The 17,363-nt window shown below is 43.9% G+C and overlaps 1 protein-coding gene across 1 annotated transcript in view; it reads right to left on the bottom strand.

Annotated features, from left to right (window-relative positions):
- The window catches only part of slc39a9 (solute carrier family 39 member 9), a 46,037-nt gene that overhangs the window by 19,654 nt on the left and 9,020 nt on the right, over positions 1–17,363 (bottom strand). Inside the window, exon 2 of the mRNA XM_060828660.1 lies at positions 2,613–2,721. Coding sequence (XP_060684643.1) covers positions 2,613–2,721 — 109 coding nt within the window. The remainder of the gene's footprint in view (positions 1–2,612; positions 2,722–17,363) is intronic.

The following is a 17,363-nucleotide window of genomic DNA, read 5'->3' on the forward strand; positions in this document are numbered from 1 at the left end:
ACCAACTGTGCCATCGGGTCATCCATATCTATACGAGATTGTTCTTTTTCTAATTCTTGTTCTTCTCTTACTGACTGTGAACTGATGGTTTCTCAGGCCATTTCAGAGGGTATTAGGAGTTAACCACAGTATAATAGAGGAAAAGGATGGCAGATTTCTTCTTCCCTAAGATTTCTTCTTGCCTTTATGGGTGGCATGGTGGCTCAGTGGTTAGCATTGCTGCCTCACAGCATCAGGGTCCTGGGATCGATTCCCGCCTGTCTGTGTGGAGTTTACACATTGTCTGCGTGGGTTTCCTCCGGGTGCTCCAGTCTCCTCCCACAGTCCAAAGTTGTGCAGGTCAGGTGAATTAGCTATGCTCAATTGTCTGTAGTGTTCGGTGTATTAGTCAGGGATAAATATAGGGTAGGGGAATGGGTTTGGGTGGGTTTCTCTTCGGAGGGGCTGTGTGGACTTGTTGGGCCGAAGGGCCTGTTTCCACACTGTAGAGAATCTAATCTAATCTAAAACGGACTTCAGTGAATCAGATTTTTTAAAAAAATAATATAATCACCATTTCAGAGTGCAACTTTCAATTTCCAATTTTATTAATTGAACTTTAACTGCAACAGCTGCCGTGGTGGGATTTGAACCTATGCCCCCAATGTATAATCGTGTCCCTCTGGTTTACTAGTCCAGTGACATTACTGCCAGGTCACCTGTACCCCTGCAGCAGTTCAGGAGGATAGCTCGCCACCATCCCCTCAAGGGAACCGGGGACAGCCAATAAATTCTGGACTTGCCGGTGACACTCAGGTCACCGAGGATGGAATTATTTTTTAAAAATGGAAAATAAAGACTAGCCACTAGCTCGTGAACCACCTGTTTTAAGGCCAGAGGATGAAGACCAGCTGGAACGGGATCATTCTCAGCTTATAGCTCCTCATATCATTTCCCTTGTCATTGCAAATTCGCTATAAACTCCTCTCTTTTTCCCATGTCCTGATTTAAAGATATTACTGGGGATTTTGTTGTGTCCGTCATTGTGAAGACAAGAGGCAAAATGTGTCCAAACTTAACCAGTGATTTCCTTACAACCTACAATCAACTCCTAATTCCCACCCTCCAGGGAATCAATACTCACTTACTCTTTTCCTTTTAAAATATTTGTATAAAACTACCCATTTCGAGCTCGCTCTCTCTCATGGTCTAATTTCTTCCTTGATTAGCCTTATAGCCATTATGCCATACGCTTATTCTGACCAATCATCTGACCTGTCACGCATTTTTGCACAGTTAAGGAAAAGCATTCAAGTGTGACACTTTCTCTAATTACTTCGTTAGTTAATCACAGATGACGTGTTCTCTTATCTTTATAGTGGAACATATTTATTTAGAGCTAAGAGTTGCCAGGAGGGGACATGAGAACTCATTGACAGACAGGATCAAGGAAAATCCTAACACTTTCTATCGGTACATCAGGAATAAAAGAATACTACAGTAAGATTAGGGCCAATCAAGGACAGTAGCGGGAAGTTGTGTGTGGAGTCAGAGGAGATGGAAAAGCGCTAAATGAATATTTTTTGTCGGTATTCATACTGGAAAAAGACAATGTTGTTGAGGAAAATACTGAGATATAGGCTACTAGACCAGAATGGGATTGAGGTTCACAAGGTGGTGGTGTTCGCAATTCTGGAAAGTGTGAAAATAGATGAGTCTCCTGGGTCGGATGGGATTTATCCTAGGAATCTCTGGGAAGCCAGGGAAGGAGGAGATTGCAGAGTCTTTGGCTTTGATCTTTATGACGTCATTGTCTACAGGAATAAAGCCAGAAGACTGGAGGATAGCAAATGCTGTCCCCTTGTTCATTTATGCACTGCATGAATGGATTGCAGATATGGGAATAAGCAAGCAGCATTCCATCAAAAACATCCCCCTGGATAATGTCAACATTTCTGCTGTAGAATTTTTATTCCTGAGAATTGGCAAGATTGATACACCATTGGTAAAGTATATCTATCGAATTTTTTTTTAAAAAACTGTCCTGAAAATTATCCTGCATATTGTTTCTGGCACAAGCTGTCTCTCAGGAATTCATAGCGGTAAAATCTACGTCAAATTTACAGAAATATTGTATGTTACCTTGTTGGATAGTGCAATTACTAGTGATAAATGGTGGTAACCAGTTTAGCCCTTATGCCAATACATCTATGAAATAATCCAGCTCCATAAACTCCATTTCTCTAAGGGCATTACAATTTTTTCTATCTGAACTATAATTCAGACAAAGCACCATGCAAAAATGAAGGAGAAAATGGTCCAACTTGAAAATGTGGACCGAGTAACCCTGATCAGATTATTCATTGCTCTCTTAGCCTGTGTCATTGCTCAAGATGCACAAGTCTTGAACTCTGCACAGTGTCCAAGTAATTTTAGGTGCTCCAATTAACCTGTACCAACTCTCATGATGTTTTGAGCCAAAAAGCTGTCATCTAAATTATGACGATCAGAAGAACGCGGTCATGACTCGAGAACGACTTTGCTCGCCTTAGGGTGGACAAGGTGCCACATTGCTTTTATTCTGTGCTCTGCAGGGCTTCCAAACAAGACTGGGACATGGATCTCTCTCTTACCATGCAGAGCATCCTCATAGAGTGCATGAACCCCTTCCGGAACAATCACGGCTAAAGCTGTGCCACACAGAAGTCCAGCGCCAAGAACCGTTACCAACTTCAACCTTTCCTGGAGAGGAATAAAAACAAAGAAACACTGTCAATTTTTGAATTAAAATAGGGAAGAGTGAGAGGAGATCTAGATTAGATTCCCTACAGTGTGGAAACAGGCCCTTCGGCCCAACAAGTCCACACCAACCCTCCGAAGGCCAACCCACCCAGAACCACTCCCTTACGTTTACTCCTGACTAAAGCACCTAACACTAAGGGCAATTTTAAACATGGCCAATTCACCTAACTGGCACATCTTTGGATTGTGGGAGGAAACTGGAGCACCTGGAGAAAAGGAAATTGAAAACACAGGTATGGAATTTCTGCCACATAAAGAGGTCATGGTGCGCACCATCTCTTACTGGAATTAGAACTTTTTTTAAAAAATACTTAGTCAGTTCTTCTTTAAACATTATAAAAGTAATTCAACTTCCAAAGCAATCAATTTTAAGACTCTGTGATCTAATATAAACCAAAGAACTGCAGATACATGAAATCTGAAACAAACCCAGAAATTCCTGGAGAAATTCAGGAGGTCTGGCAGGATCTGTGGAAGGAAAGAGTTAACATTTCAAGTATTTCAAACTAATAGCCCTTTAAGTCAAGAAGTTCCTCCACAAAGCCCTTTAACATGCGTGGACTCATCAGGAGTTTGTATCCGTTGCTCAATTCACCAGCTTGGCAACCAATGGAAATAACAGATGGTAAGCAGAAAATGTATTACGCCACGGGGTTGCTCTAAATACGACTGAAGCAGTCGCTCAAACAAGCCAAGCAGGAAGTAACAGCTTCATAGACAACTCATGTCTTTAACAGTCTGGATCACAACCTAGTTTCAAGCACTGTATTAATCCATTCAGAAATTAACTGCATCGGCCGTTTCTCTTTGGATTGCATTGTGAACGATAACGGGCAATTCACCGCCCTACTGCTGTTCGAGAGACATAGCTGCTTGCAAATTAACTGATGCGTTTTCTACATTAAAATAGCAACTACACTGCAAATGTAATGAACTGGTTGAAAAATCAGTTTGGGACATTGTCACGTCACTGTGGAAGTGTATATTCTTTCAGATGATATCCCACAGAGAAATTACAAATTGGGTCTGCCATTAGATTTTCACACTGGAATATCAAGGGGATTTTGAGATCCTCAGATTTAAGATTTCAGTTTTAAAAAAAAGTCTTGAGCTGGTCATTTTGTTACCTTTTCTAAATAATAATGACAAAATGACAATGACAAAAACACTTTACTTGAATTGCCGGCAGTGCCACTGGTTATTGGAAGAGGGTTAACATTGAGTATGCCAATACATACTGAGGTCCCTGACAGGAGCGTGTAAAATAACTACAGTCTGCTCTGATAACGTGAGAGCTCCATTCCCACGTGATACCGCATTTATAGGAAAATCATGGAATAACACCACCATTTAAACCAACGGGACTGGAATCAGGGTATAGTCAACACAAGCAAGGAAGGTTCACCTTCGACAAATAACGGTATAAATTTAGCTGGCTCGTAGGATTCTCAGGGGCGGTATGGTAGTGGTTAGCTCTGTGGCCTCTCAGCGCCAGGGACCCAGGTTCGATTCCAGCGTTGGGCGACTGTGGGTGGAGTTTGCACATTCTCCCCATGTCTGCGTGGGTTTTCTCTGGGTGCTCCCACAATCCAAAGATGTGCAGGCCAAGTGAGTCGGCCAGGCTAAATTTTCAGGTCCTGTATAGGTTAGGTGTAGGAGTCAGGGGTAAATAATGTAGGTGAATGGATATGTGTGGGATACTCTTCGAAGGGTTGGTGTGGACTTGTTGGGCCAAAGGGCCTGTTTCCAGACAGTAGGGATTCTAATTCTAAGAGAGATCCTAATTCTGAATTCTTCAATCATATTATAGCTAATTCGCATTGAAGAAATGTGCATTATAGCAGAACTAACTGGATGCGTTTAGTCCTTTATAACATATCGTCAGGCAATAAAAACTTCAACCCCCCTAGTTTGATTTGGAATCATTCATGATACAGGATACATCTTGTATCAACCCACAATGTAGGTGCTTGTCTCCTCAAAACATGGGACATTGAGGGGAGATTTGACTGACAGGTTGGGATAAGGTAGATAAACAAACACTGTTCCAATTAGCTTTTAATACAAGAAAAAGACGGCATAGATTTCAAGATTTGGGCAAAAAGATTAAGGGTACTGTGAAAAGGACTTCTGTAAAAAAAAAAACAGCATGTGGTAATAACCTGGAACACACTGTCCACAAAGATGCTGGAATCAGAAATGATCAATGATTTCAAGAGAAATTTGAGCAGGTGCTGGAAGGAAATTAACTTGTAGGATTGCAGATGGAAAAACAGGTTTGAATGGATGTTTTTTTTCAAAAAGAAAAGCTTTGCCAACTGGGCCAGCATTTATTGTCCATCCTGAGCTGCCATTGGGAAGTTCCTGTGAACTACTGCCGTGTATTTGATAATGGCAGACCCACAAGGCCAATAGGAAAGAGCCCCAGGAACTGACCCAGTGACGGTAAATGGTGCTATATCAGGATGGTCAGAGATGTGGAGAGGAATTTGCAGGTATCATGGTATTAGTAGCAGGATTAGGCCATTTGGCCAGTCAAGCCTGCTCTGCCATTCATTAAGACCATGGCTGATCTATCCCATCGCCTCAGTGATGTTCAGATAAGTCACACTGACTGCAGTGTCATCTCTCAGAATGCCGCTCAGTGACGTCCCGGCTGCAGTCTGACTCGAGGAGTGAAGGTGCCCTGCAGGAGGTCTCCTATAGGGTCAATAGACAACAGACAATAGGTGCAGGAGTAGGCCATTCTGCCCTTCGAGCCTGCACCACCATTCAATATGATCATGGCTGATCATCCTTAAGGCAGGAACAGGATACTGATCATCACCATAACCCTTGATTCCACTATCCTGGAGAGCTCTATCCAACTCTTTCTTAAATGAATCCAGAGACTGGCCTCCACTGCCCTCTGGGACAGAGCATTCCACACAGCCACCTCTCTCTGGGTGAAGAAGTTTTTCCTCATCTCTGTCCTAAATGTTCTACCCCGTATATTTAAGCTGTGTCCTCTAGTTCGGCACTCACCCATCAGCGGAAACACGTTTCCTGCCTCCAGAGTGTCCAAACCTTTAATAATCTTATGTCTCAATCAGATCCCCTCTCAGTCTTCTAAACTCAAGGATATACAAGCCCAGTTGCTCCAGTCTTTCAGCATAAGGCAGTCCCGCCATTCCAGGAATTGACCTCGTGAACCTACGCTGCACTCCCTCAATAGCCAGAATGTCTTTCCTCAAATTTGGAGACCAGAACTGCATATACTCCAGGTGTGGTCTCACCAGGGCCCTGTACAGCTGCAGAAGAACCTCTTTGCTTCTATATTCAATTCCTCTTGTTACGAAGGCCAGCATGCTATTAGCCTTCTTCACTACCTGCTGTACCTGCATGCTTACCTTCATTGAGTGGTATACAAGAACACCCAGATCTCTCTGTACTGTCCCTTTACCAAAATGGATTCCATTTAGGTAGTAATCTGCCTTCCTGTTCTTGCCACCAAAGTGGATAACCATACATTTATCCACATTAAACTGCATCTGCCATGCATCTGACCACTCACCTAACCTGTCCAGATCACACTGTAATCTCCTAACATCCTCCTCACATTTCACCCTGCCACTCAGCTTAGTATCATCAGCAAATTTGCTAATGTTATTACGAATACCATCTTCCAGATCATTAATATATATTATAAAAACCTGTGATCCCAGCACGGATCCCTGCGATACCCCACTGGTCACTGCCTGCCATTCCGAAATGGAGCCGTTCATCACTACTCTGTTTCCTGTCAGCCAACCAACTTTCAATCCAAGTTACTTTGCCCCCAATACCATGCGCCCTAATTTTGTTCACTAGCCTCCTATGTGGGACTTTATCAAAAGCTTTCTGAAAGTCCAGGTACACTACATCCACTGGATCTCCCTCATCCATCTTCAGAGTTACATCCTCAAAAAATTCCGGAAGATTAGTCAAGCATGATTTCCCCTTCATAAATCCATGCTGACTCTGACCTATCCTGTTACTACTATCCAGATGTGTCGTAATTTCATCCTTTATAATAGACTCCAGGATCTTTCCCACCACTGAGGTCGTGATGACTGTGGAGAAGTCTCCCAGAACTCTGCTGTGATGACTCTACCTGTGACGCAATTTTCAAAGAACTGTGTACCCAAACCCTAACGCTCTGTTTGACAACGCTACCCAGGGCCCTTCTATGACCTGTATAAGTCCGGCCCTTGCTCACTTTACTAAAACATAGTACATCGTGTTTAAATCCAAATTAAACTCTATCTGCTACTCTTCAGCTCATTGGCCCAACTGATCAAGATCAGATTGTAATCTTAGATAAGCAAACATTTTCTACAAATATCAATTTCCGCTTTTCGCTACCCAGAAGCAACACCTTTATTAATCATACATTTGTGAGCATTGGTATCGCTGGCTAATCAACATTGATTTTTCATGCCTAGTTGCCCTTGTGAAAGTGGTGGTGAGCTACCGTCATAGAATAGAATCAAAGAATCCCTGCAGTGCAGTAGGAGGCCATTCAGCCCATCAAGTCCATACTAACCCTCCAAAGAGTATTCTACCCAGATGCATTCCCTAACGTATCCCTTTAACCCTTGATTTCCCACAGCTAACCCACCCAGCCTGCACATCTCTGAACACTATAGGCACCCCTAACACGGCTAAGCCACCTAATCTGCACATCTTTGGACTGAAGAGAACATGCAAACTGCATACAGTCGCCCAGAGATGGAACCAAACCCAGATCCCTGGTGCAGTGAGGCAGTGCTGTTCACCACGCCATCCATTTCTTAATGGAAATCTATAAAGACAATTTAATATTCAAACATTCTTCCAGAATGCAGAAACAATTGAACCATTTCTGCCTGTGGTTTTGGGTTCCACACGTCAAACCGACAGTCAACAAATAAAAAGAATGAATTACAGGTTAAAATGATTCAGAACCACTGCAATCCATCTGTTATTAGGGTGGGAATTCCAGGATTTTGATCTAGTGACACTGAAAGGATGGCGATGCCTTTCCAAGTCAGGATGGTGAGTGGGTTGGAGGGGAACTTCCAGGTGTTGGTGGTATTCCAATGTATCTGCTGAGCTTGTCCTTCCAGACGGAAGTGGTCCTGGGTTTGGAAGGTGGTTTCAGAGGATCTCTGGTGAATTTCTGCAGTGCATCTTGTTGCTAATGAACGTCGATCGTGGAGGAGTGGATGCTTATGGATGCATGCCAATCAAGTGGACTGCTTTGTCCTGGATAGTATCAAGCTTCTTTAGTGCTGTTGGAGCTGCATCCATCCAGGCAAATGGGAGTATTCCATCACACACCTGGCTTATGCCTTGTACATGCTTTAGGGAGACAGGAAGCAGGTGATGTGCTGCAGGATTCCTAGTCTCTTATCTACTCTCGTAGGCAACACATTTATGCAGTTGGTCCAGTTCAGTTTCTGGTCAATGATGATCCCTAAGATATTAACACCGACGCAATCATTGGTGGCAATGCTCTTGAGTGTCAAGGCCAATGGTTAATTGTTCTCCTGTTGGAGATGGTCATTGTTTAGCCCTTGCGTACAAGGATGCTATTTGCCACTTATCAGCCCAAATCCGTGATATGTCCAGGGCTTGCTGTACTCTGAAATAGACTGCTTCTGGTGAATACAGAACATTAAAGTACAGAACAGGCCATTCAGCCCAGCTGTGAATGAACTGGCCCATTTATCCCACTCGCCCTGTAAAATTATTGACAACTACACACTGTAGGAATGGAGAACTGATGGAAACCAGCCGACTCCAAAGTGTTTTACAATGGACGACAAAATCATTTGTTTACGAGCAAAATTATTACTATTGCCACAGCAAAACCAAACATTGGGTATTAGATACCAAACAACATACTTGCAGACAAATCTCATAAGCTATTACGTGATTAAGGAATATGGAGACAGTGTAAGAAAATGCCACTGAGATGACCAGCCGTGATCTAGAATGGTTAGGTAGGCTCGCACCATTGCCCACCTTTCCCTCCACTACATTGATGGCTGCATCAGCACCACCTCATGCTCCCACGCGGAGGCTGAACAGTTCATCAGCTTCACCAACACATTCCACCTCAACCTTAAATTCACCTCGACCATCTCAGACACCTCCCTCCCCTTCCTGAACCTCTCCATCTCCATCAATGGGGACTGGCTCAACACTGACATCTTCCACAAACTCACTGACTCCCACAGCTACATGGACTACACCTCCTCCCACCCTACCTCCTTTATTCCCAAGTCCTCGCCTCCACCGTATCTGCTGTCAGGAGGACCAGTTCCACCACAGAACACACCAGATGGCCTCCTTCTTTAAAGAGTGAAATTCCCCTTCACACATGGTTGAAGATGCCCTCCAACACATCGCATCCACGACCCGCACCTCCGCTCTCGAACCCCACCCCTCCAAACGCAACAAGGACAGAACACCACAGTCGTTACCTTCCACCCCACCAACCAACCACATCATCCTCTGCCATTTCCACCACCTATAAATGGAGTCCACCAGGGATATATATCCCTCCCCACCCATATCCACTTTCCACAAAGACTGTTCCCACCGTGACTCCCTCGTCAGGTCCACACCCCCCACCAAACCCCCTTCCCACCTGGCACCTTCCCCTGCCACCGCAGGAATTGCAAAACTTGTGCCCACACCTCCCCCTTCACCTCCATCCAAGGCCCCAAAGAAGCCTTCCACATCCATCAAAGTTTCACCTGCACATCCACACGTCATTTACTGTATCTGTTGCTCCCGATGCGGTCTCCTCTACATTGGGGAGACAGGACACCTACTCCCAGAGCGCTTTAGAGAACATCTTCGGGACACCCGCACCAACCAACCCCACTGCCCATGGCTGAACATTTCAACTGCCCCTCACACTCCACTAAGGACACGCAAATCCTGGACCTCTTCCATCACCACTCCCTAACCACCCTAAGCCTGGAGAAAGAACGCCTCATCTTCCGCTTTGGGACCCTCCAATCCCAGGGCATTAATGTGGATTTCACCAGTTTCCTCATTTCCCATCCCCCTCACCTTCTCACAGTTCCAACCTTCCAACTCAGCACCGTCCTCATAACCTGCCCATCTTCCTTCCGACATATCCGCTCCACCCTCCTGTCTGACCTATCACCATTACCTCTACCTCCGTCCACTATCACACTCTTAGCTACCTTCCCTCCGAGCCCTACTGCCCTCCCATTTATTTCTCCATCCCTGAGGCTCCCAGCCTTATTCCTGATGAAGGGAATAGGCCCAAAACTTTGATTCTCCTGCTCCTCGGATGCTGCTTGAACTGCTGTGCTTTTCCAGTACCACATTCTAGGATCAATGAGCTGACTGGTCTACTCACAATCTTACGCATATTTACAAACTGAAATAAAATGTATATGTTCAGAAGGCTATATTTTTGAGAGGCATTTTCGCCCATTACTAACATTGCCTATAAATATTGCATGGACAGGCAACAATAAATGTATTACTGCTAGTGTAAAACCTACTCTGAAAAGTGCAGTTATGATAAGAGAGTTCCTCAGAAGAACCGAAAGATGTGCTCTTCAGTTAGAATACATCACTCAATGTCTGTAGAGATGATTAGAATAGGCACAACAATAGTGGAGAATGGGAACATTGTCAGGATTATATTGATGAGCTAGCCTATCATGTTTAAATGAACATATGAGCAAGAAACAGGAATAACCCACTCAGCCGGTTAAACCTGTTCTATTATTCAATAAGACTACAGTGCCAGAGACCCGGGTTCAATTCCCGCCTCAGGCGACTGACTGTGTGGAGTTTGCACATTCTCCCCGTGTCTGCGTGGGTTTCCTCCGGGTGCTCCGATTTCCTCCCATCCAAAGATGTGCAGGTTAGGTGAATTGGCCATGCTAAATTGCCCGTAGTGTTAGGTGTAGGGGAGTGGGTCTGGGTGGGTTGCGCTTCGGCGGGTCAGTGTGGACTTGTTGGGCCAAAGGGCCTGTTTCCACACTAAGTAATTAAAAAAAGCTCATCTGATTTTGACCTCCTCATCTCTACATCGTGTCTATCACTGATAGCCTTTCATGCCCATGGTAATCAGGGATCTATCTACCTCTACCTGAAAAATATTTGACAATTCTGCATCCACTGCCTTTTGAAAAAGGGAATTCCAAAGACTTTCAGCCTTCAGAGAAAAAAAAAGTTTCCTCGTCTCAGTCTTAAATGGGTGACCCTTTACTTTTAAACTATGATCCTTAGTTCTAAAGTATCTCAAGTGAAAACAGCTTTTTTGCACCCACCTGGCCAAGTCCCCTCAGGAACTTATGCATCTCAATAAAAAGACCTCCATACCTTTTGGAGAGTTGTAGAGGATGACTGCAGAGATCAAGGGTGCAGAAGGATTTATATGTTTTGATGCATAACTTACAAATAGTACGTAGGTATAGCACATAATCAAGAGGAGCAGAGAGTGTGGTGCTGGAAAAGCACAACTGGTCAGGCAGCATCGAGGAGCAGGAGAGTCGATGTTTCGGGCATAAGCCCTTCATCAGGATTCCATATGCCCTAAACATCGATTCTCCTGCCCCTCGGATGCTGCCTGACCTGCTGTGCTTTTCCAGCACCACACTCTCGACTCTGATCTCCAGCATCTGCAGTCCTCACTTTCTCGATAATCAAGAGGAGTTATAGGCTGCTAGTTCTCTTACAAGAGGAGCTGAAATAAAAAGATGTTATATGCTCCAGGACATTCGAGAGACAACATCTCTAACGCTGCGTGCAGTTTTGATCTCCTCACTTAAGGATGGATAAAAATATGTTTGGGGTGGTTCTGAGGATCAGACTGGAACAAGCAGGTTGTCTCAGATAAAAGATTAGACAGACTGGTTTGTTTCCAGTAGAATTTAAAAGAAGGGGTGAATTAATTGAAGTGCAGAAAATTCTGAATGTTCTCAAATGGTTGCCATGGAAATGGCTCCTGCTGTGGGTGAGCTCAGAACCGGAGGCACTGTTTAAAAGTTAGGAACAGCCGACATATTTGAGGACAGAGGGGGGTCTTCTTTTTCTCTTGGTTGTCCAATACTTCCCAGGAGCTGAACAACGATGCCATGTCCTTCGCAGCCGGCAATGCATTATCGATGAGGATGAGCACCTCACCAAGCTCTTCCCCATGCCTCTACTTCTCGCCTTTAAACCACCAAACTTCAAACAGATCATTGTTCGCAGCAAACTGCCCAGCCTACTGGGTAACATCAACCACAACACCATAAAACCCTGTCACAGCAGCCACTGCAAGACGTGTCAGAGTGTCGACACAGATACCACCATTACACCTCCCACCATGCATGCGGCAGGTACTCATGTGACTCAGCCAATGTTATCTATCTCATTCGCTGCAGGCAAGACACCCTGAGGCATAGTGCATTGGTGAGAGCGAGCAGAGGCCAAGACAACTGATGAGTGGACAATGCACAACAAACACCAGGCAGGAGTGTCCCTTCCCAGTCGGGAGAACATTTCAGCAGTCCAAGACATTCGGCCTTGGACCTCCAGGTGACCATCCTCCAAGGCAAACTTCAGGATGAGCAATAATGCAAAGTGGCCGAGCAGAGGCTGATACCCATGGGAAGGCCTCACCTGGATCCTTGGGTTTATGTCACACTACAGGTGACCCCACTGCACTATACACTCTCTCTCTCACACATGCACACACACACTCTGACATATACTCAAGCAGACCCTCTCTCGTAACAAGCTCTCTCTCATACGCACATACATGCACCCCCCCACACACACCCTCTCACAGGCTTGCACCCCAACACTCATCCACATACACACACTTCCACATGCACTCACACCCACACACACACACAATGTCTCTCCTGCATGCGCACACATAAAAGTTTATGGGGTGAATTTGTATTCGCAGGATTACATTTTATCTTATTCAAAAACTGTATAAACCCATGGAAGGGAATAGGTTTGCTCACTGAGCTGGAAGGTTAGTTTTCATGGAAATGAACCTTCCAGCTCAGTGAGCAAACCTAAAACCAGAACTTCAACCTGAGCTACAAATCTTTGTAAAGCTCGCAAACACCCAACTAAGATTCTATAAGCCCCACTTTAGGAATAGAATTGACTCAACGTTGATACAGACTTTACCTTCACCCATTTAATGCATTGTCTGAGCTGAGATAACACCTATTATTAGATAAGCTGATGCCACTGAGAATGTAATTCTGGGATTTATATATTAAAGAACCTAAAACAGCACTTCCCATTCTAAAAGATGAAAGACTCAATCTAAATTTGTTTAAGAACTGTAACTTGGTGTTGTATGATTTTTAACCAAAGTTGTTGAATATATCATTACAGCTCCATGACAGTGTAACCCTTTTGCTATAAATCTTGCGTCATATGGTCATGTCCCACAACCACCTGGTGAAGAGGCTGCGCCTTGAAAGCTAGTGCGCCCAAATAGACCTGTTAGACTATAACCTGGTGTAGCGTGATTTTTAAACTTTGCCCACCCCAATCCAATACCAGCTCCTCCAGATCTTGCCTCTTAGTTGAGAGACTTTGGAATCCTGCTTTCGGTGCTGATGGAAGTGGGGTCATTGAGTATTTTTAAGACAGATGGATAGATTCTTGCGAAGCAGGGAATGCAGGGTTGGGGGAATAGACAGGAATATGGAATACTAAACACAAACAGGTCAATTGTTACCTTATTAAAAACAGATGACTCAAGGGGTCAAATGGTCTACTGCTTCACTGTGTATATTCATATGCAAAAGGCAGAGGCTCCTGTGCCCTGGGACCCCTTGCTTGCCTCAGTCACACAGTCCTGTCCCTGATCACTGACAATAAGATCCTATCTAAAGATGTTACTGTTGCCTGGTACAGAGAGATGGTGCTCTCCTCCTTCTTTGGTATGTCACAGTGGTTGTAGTTTTATGAGCTGGAGGTGGAACTGAGTCAAAGCTGCTTGAACATCAAACATTTATTGCAGATGTTTGCCCTGGATCAAGCAAGAACTCTCACGTGCTACAACTGTGGCACATCACTTGTCTTAATATCAACTGTTATTTCAACACCGATAATGCGGAACCTCTCTCTTTTCTAATACTGCATACGTAATAATTGGATCGCAATGTCAGAACCCTCCCAAGTCCCACTGCACATTTGTCTCCAGCCCCTGGGAATTGTCTCAAACCCTAACACCAGCTCGGAAACACAGCTTCGGTACCCCTCTTTTCCACATACGTTTGTTGTGTGGCACTTCACTGGACATCTCTGGAAAGTCTAGATATACAATGTCTACCTCACTATTTTCATCAATGTTTTTACTTCAAAGAGTTTTTGACACAGAAACCCTTTTACTAGGGTTACTGGAGCATGGGATACTTTGCTACACAGTGAATTTGGCAGAAATCACTGCTCCCTTAAAGAGAAAGCTGGGTAAGGTATGAAGATTCAAACACTAACCTAACAATGGTTCAGTCTTCGGATCCTATCAAAGCAGGTACATAGGGACTAGGAGCAGGAGTAGGCCGTCCGGCCCCTCAAGCCTGCTCCGCCATTCAATAAGACCATGGCTGATCATTTCATGGACTCAGCTCCACTTACCTGCCCTCTCACCGTATCCCTTAATTCCTTCATTGTTCAAAAAAAAAACTTAGTTTTAAAAACAGTTACTGAAGGAGCATCAGTCCTATATCTGTGGCCTCTAATCTAGAGGCTATACCCTCATGTCCTAGTCTGACCTACCAATGTAAGCAACCTCTCTACTTCTATCTTATCTATTCCCTTCATAATTTTATACGTTTCTATAAAGATCACCCCTCAATCTTCTGAATTCCAATGAATATAATCGCAATCTATTCAGTCTCTCCTCATAAGCCAACCCCCTCAACCCCAGAAGCAACCTAGTGAACCTCACTAGATCTTGAAGATCAGAGTCTAGGTGTTCATTGAACCACTCAGCCCGTTGAGCATTGGTGGGATGTTGCATTATAAATTGAGCCCTCTTCCTTACCAGCACAATAACAGGATCCCTAACCTTCCCAGTTGTCCTCTCTCTCCAATATTCCATTTCTAAAAAAAATTGCAGGAAATGGGTCTCGCTGGCAAGGTCAGCATTTGCTGTCCCTCTCTAACTGTTCTTGAACTGAGTGGATTGCTAGGGCCATTTTAGAGACTAGTTAAAGGTCAGTCACAATCCTGAGTCAGTAAGGTTACATTTAAAATAGTGTTATTTTTGGTGTTTATCAGTGTTGATGTGGAAATGATTGTGCAGTGAGAAATACATTTCAACATTTGCACTGTTTAGATTTTTCCACAGCCTAAAATAACCTCTAATTGCTTCAAAAACATAGCAATGCTAATGATGTGACCAGTCCTCTGAACGCACTTTAAAGCCAACTAAACATTTATTTCAGTTGCAGATAAACCACAAAGAGCATGACAATATCATGGCATAGAAAGCACTTTACCAGATACCACGAGCTAGACATTATACCTGACAGACAGATTCCTTTGGTCAGACTGGAAAGAATCAATGTTGTGGCAAACATCTGACATCTTCAGTTAACCCAAAGAATTATGTATCAAAGGCTCTTGGGGCACAGTGATAACATCCCTGCTGCTGAGCCAGAAGTTCAAATTCCACCTCAGGATGTGAAGTCATGGAGGGGTGTCATAACACATCCAAACAGCTTGATTAAAACAACAGGAAAAGAACACAATTTTCAACAGATTGGGATTTGCAGGGACTGGCACAATACATGCATTACTGGTGTAGCTCTCAAGGAAAATGAGAGAAGGCTTCATTCAGATAGGTAAACTATCCCTGGCCCACTCTCTTCATTGTAAAGATGTAAAAGGAGTACAGTGGTATGTCGCTGAACTTAGCAATCCAAAGCACCTGAAAAATGTTCTGGGCACATGAGCTCAAGTTGGTTTTGAATTTTTAAGAAAATCTAAGACGATCTAGTGACCACTCTGCGTAACCATCAGATTGTTTCACATATGTATGGAATGGGCTGCCAGAGGAAATGACGGAGACAACATTTAAAAGGCATTGAGGGGGACATGGGCCAAGCGCTGACAAATGGGATTAGATTAATTTAGGATATCTGGTTGGCATAGACAAGTTGGACCGAAAGATCTGTTTCCATGCTGTACAGCTCTAGGATTTTACATTGTAAACATGAAATCCGTTTCACTGATTTTCTTTAGGGAAGGAAATCGGTCAAATTTACCCAGTCTGGCCCACACATGACTCCAAATACACAAGTGTGATTGACTATTCACTGCTCTCTGAAATAGCAGAGAAAGCTATTCAGTTTAAGAGTAACGCACGCTGGCCAACAAAACAATGACCATGTCTATAATGCTAACATTATAGAAGAATAGTTTTCCTTTCAGCCCAAGTTAAAGTCGATTCAGAGCCTGCAACTGATTTCCGACTGAAGAACTTCAATTTACCTTTTTGAAAATTGCTTCAAAGTTAAAACAGCACAAGACAAAGGAGAGGCAGGGCATTCATGTCTGCTCTGTCAGTCAACAAAATCACACCTGATTTTCTAATCCATAACTCCACTTTCCTGCTTGTCCCTAGAATCCTTGATTCCCTTACTGATTAAAAATCTGCCTTTCTCAGCCTTGAACCCACTTAACGACCCAGCTTCTATAGTCTTCCGCATTAAAGAATTCCACAGGTTCATTGCCCTCTGAAGGAATTCTTCCTCAACTCTTACTCTCGAGATTATGCCTCTGGTCGTAAACAAGGGGGAACAACCTTTCTACACCGAGGCGAAAGTGTGGACTGCAGATGCTAGAGATCAGAGCCGAAGAGTGTGTTGCTGGAAAAGCGCAGCAGGTCAGGCAGCATCCAAGGAGCAGAAGAATCAACGTTTCGGGCATAAGCCCTTCATCAGGAATGGTGCTTTTCCAGCACCACACACTCAACCTTTCTACATCTACCCAGCCAAGTCCAAGAATTGTGCATGCTTCACTTCTCATTTGTCTGAAGTCCAATGTGTGTAGGCCCAAGCCTACTCAACAGTCACTTCAGACTGTTGAAATCTTTCACATCTTCCTAAAGATTCCAGCCCAGCAAACCTTCTCTACGAACTACCTTCAGTGCCAGTACCTTTAGCCCAAAACTAGTGACAGTATTCCAGCTGTGGTCTGACTAGTTCATGACATAGTTTTACCGATACTTTCCTACCTTTATATACTCCATTCAAATTACCTTCTCGATTTCTGGAACTTTTTTTTTACTAGCTTGCTAAAGATTTATGCTCAGGGACTCCAAAACCTCTCTGTTGTTGCAGCTATCTGCGGTTCTTTATCCATTTAAATAATGCTCAGTCCTTCTGTCCTTCCTACAAAATTGCACAAATACACATTTTCCCATATTATATTCCAGCTTTTTGCCCACTTACTCAACTATATATTATATATCTGTAGACGAGGTTATTCTCACCACTTGCCTTCCCACCTACGTTTGTGTCATCCACAAACCCGGCTACATACATTCACTTTCCCCATCC

The sequence above is a fragment of the Hemiscyllium ocellatum genome, chromosome 8, assembly GCF_020745735.1.
Source record: "Hemiscyllium ocellatum isolate sHemOce1 chromosome 8, sHemOce1.pat.X.cur, whole genome shotgun sequence".
Classification (NCBI taxonomy): Eukaryota; Metazoa; Chordata; class Chondrichthyes; order Orectolobiformes; family Hemiscylliidae; genus Hemiscyllium; species Hemiscyllium ocellatum.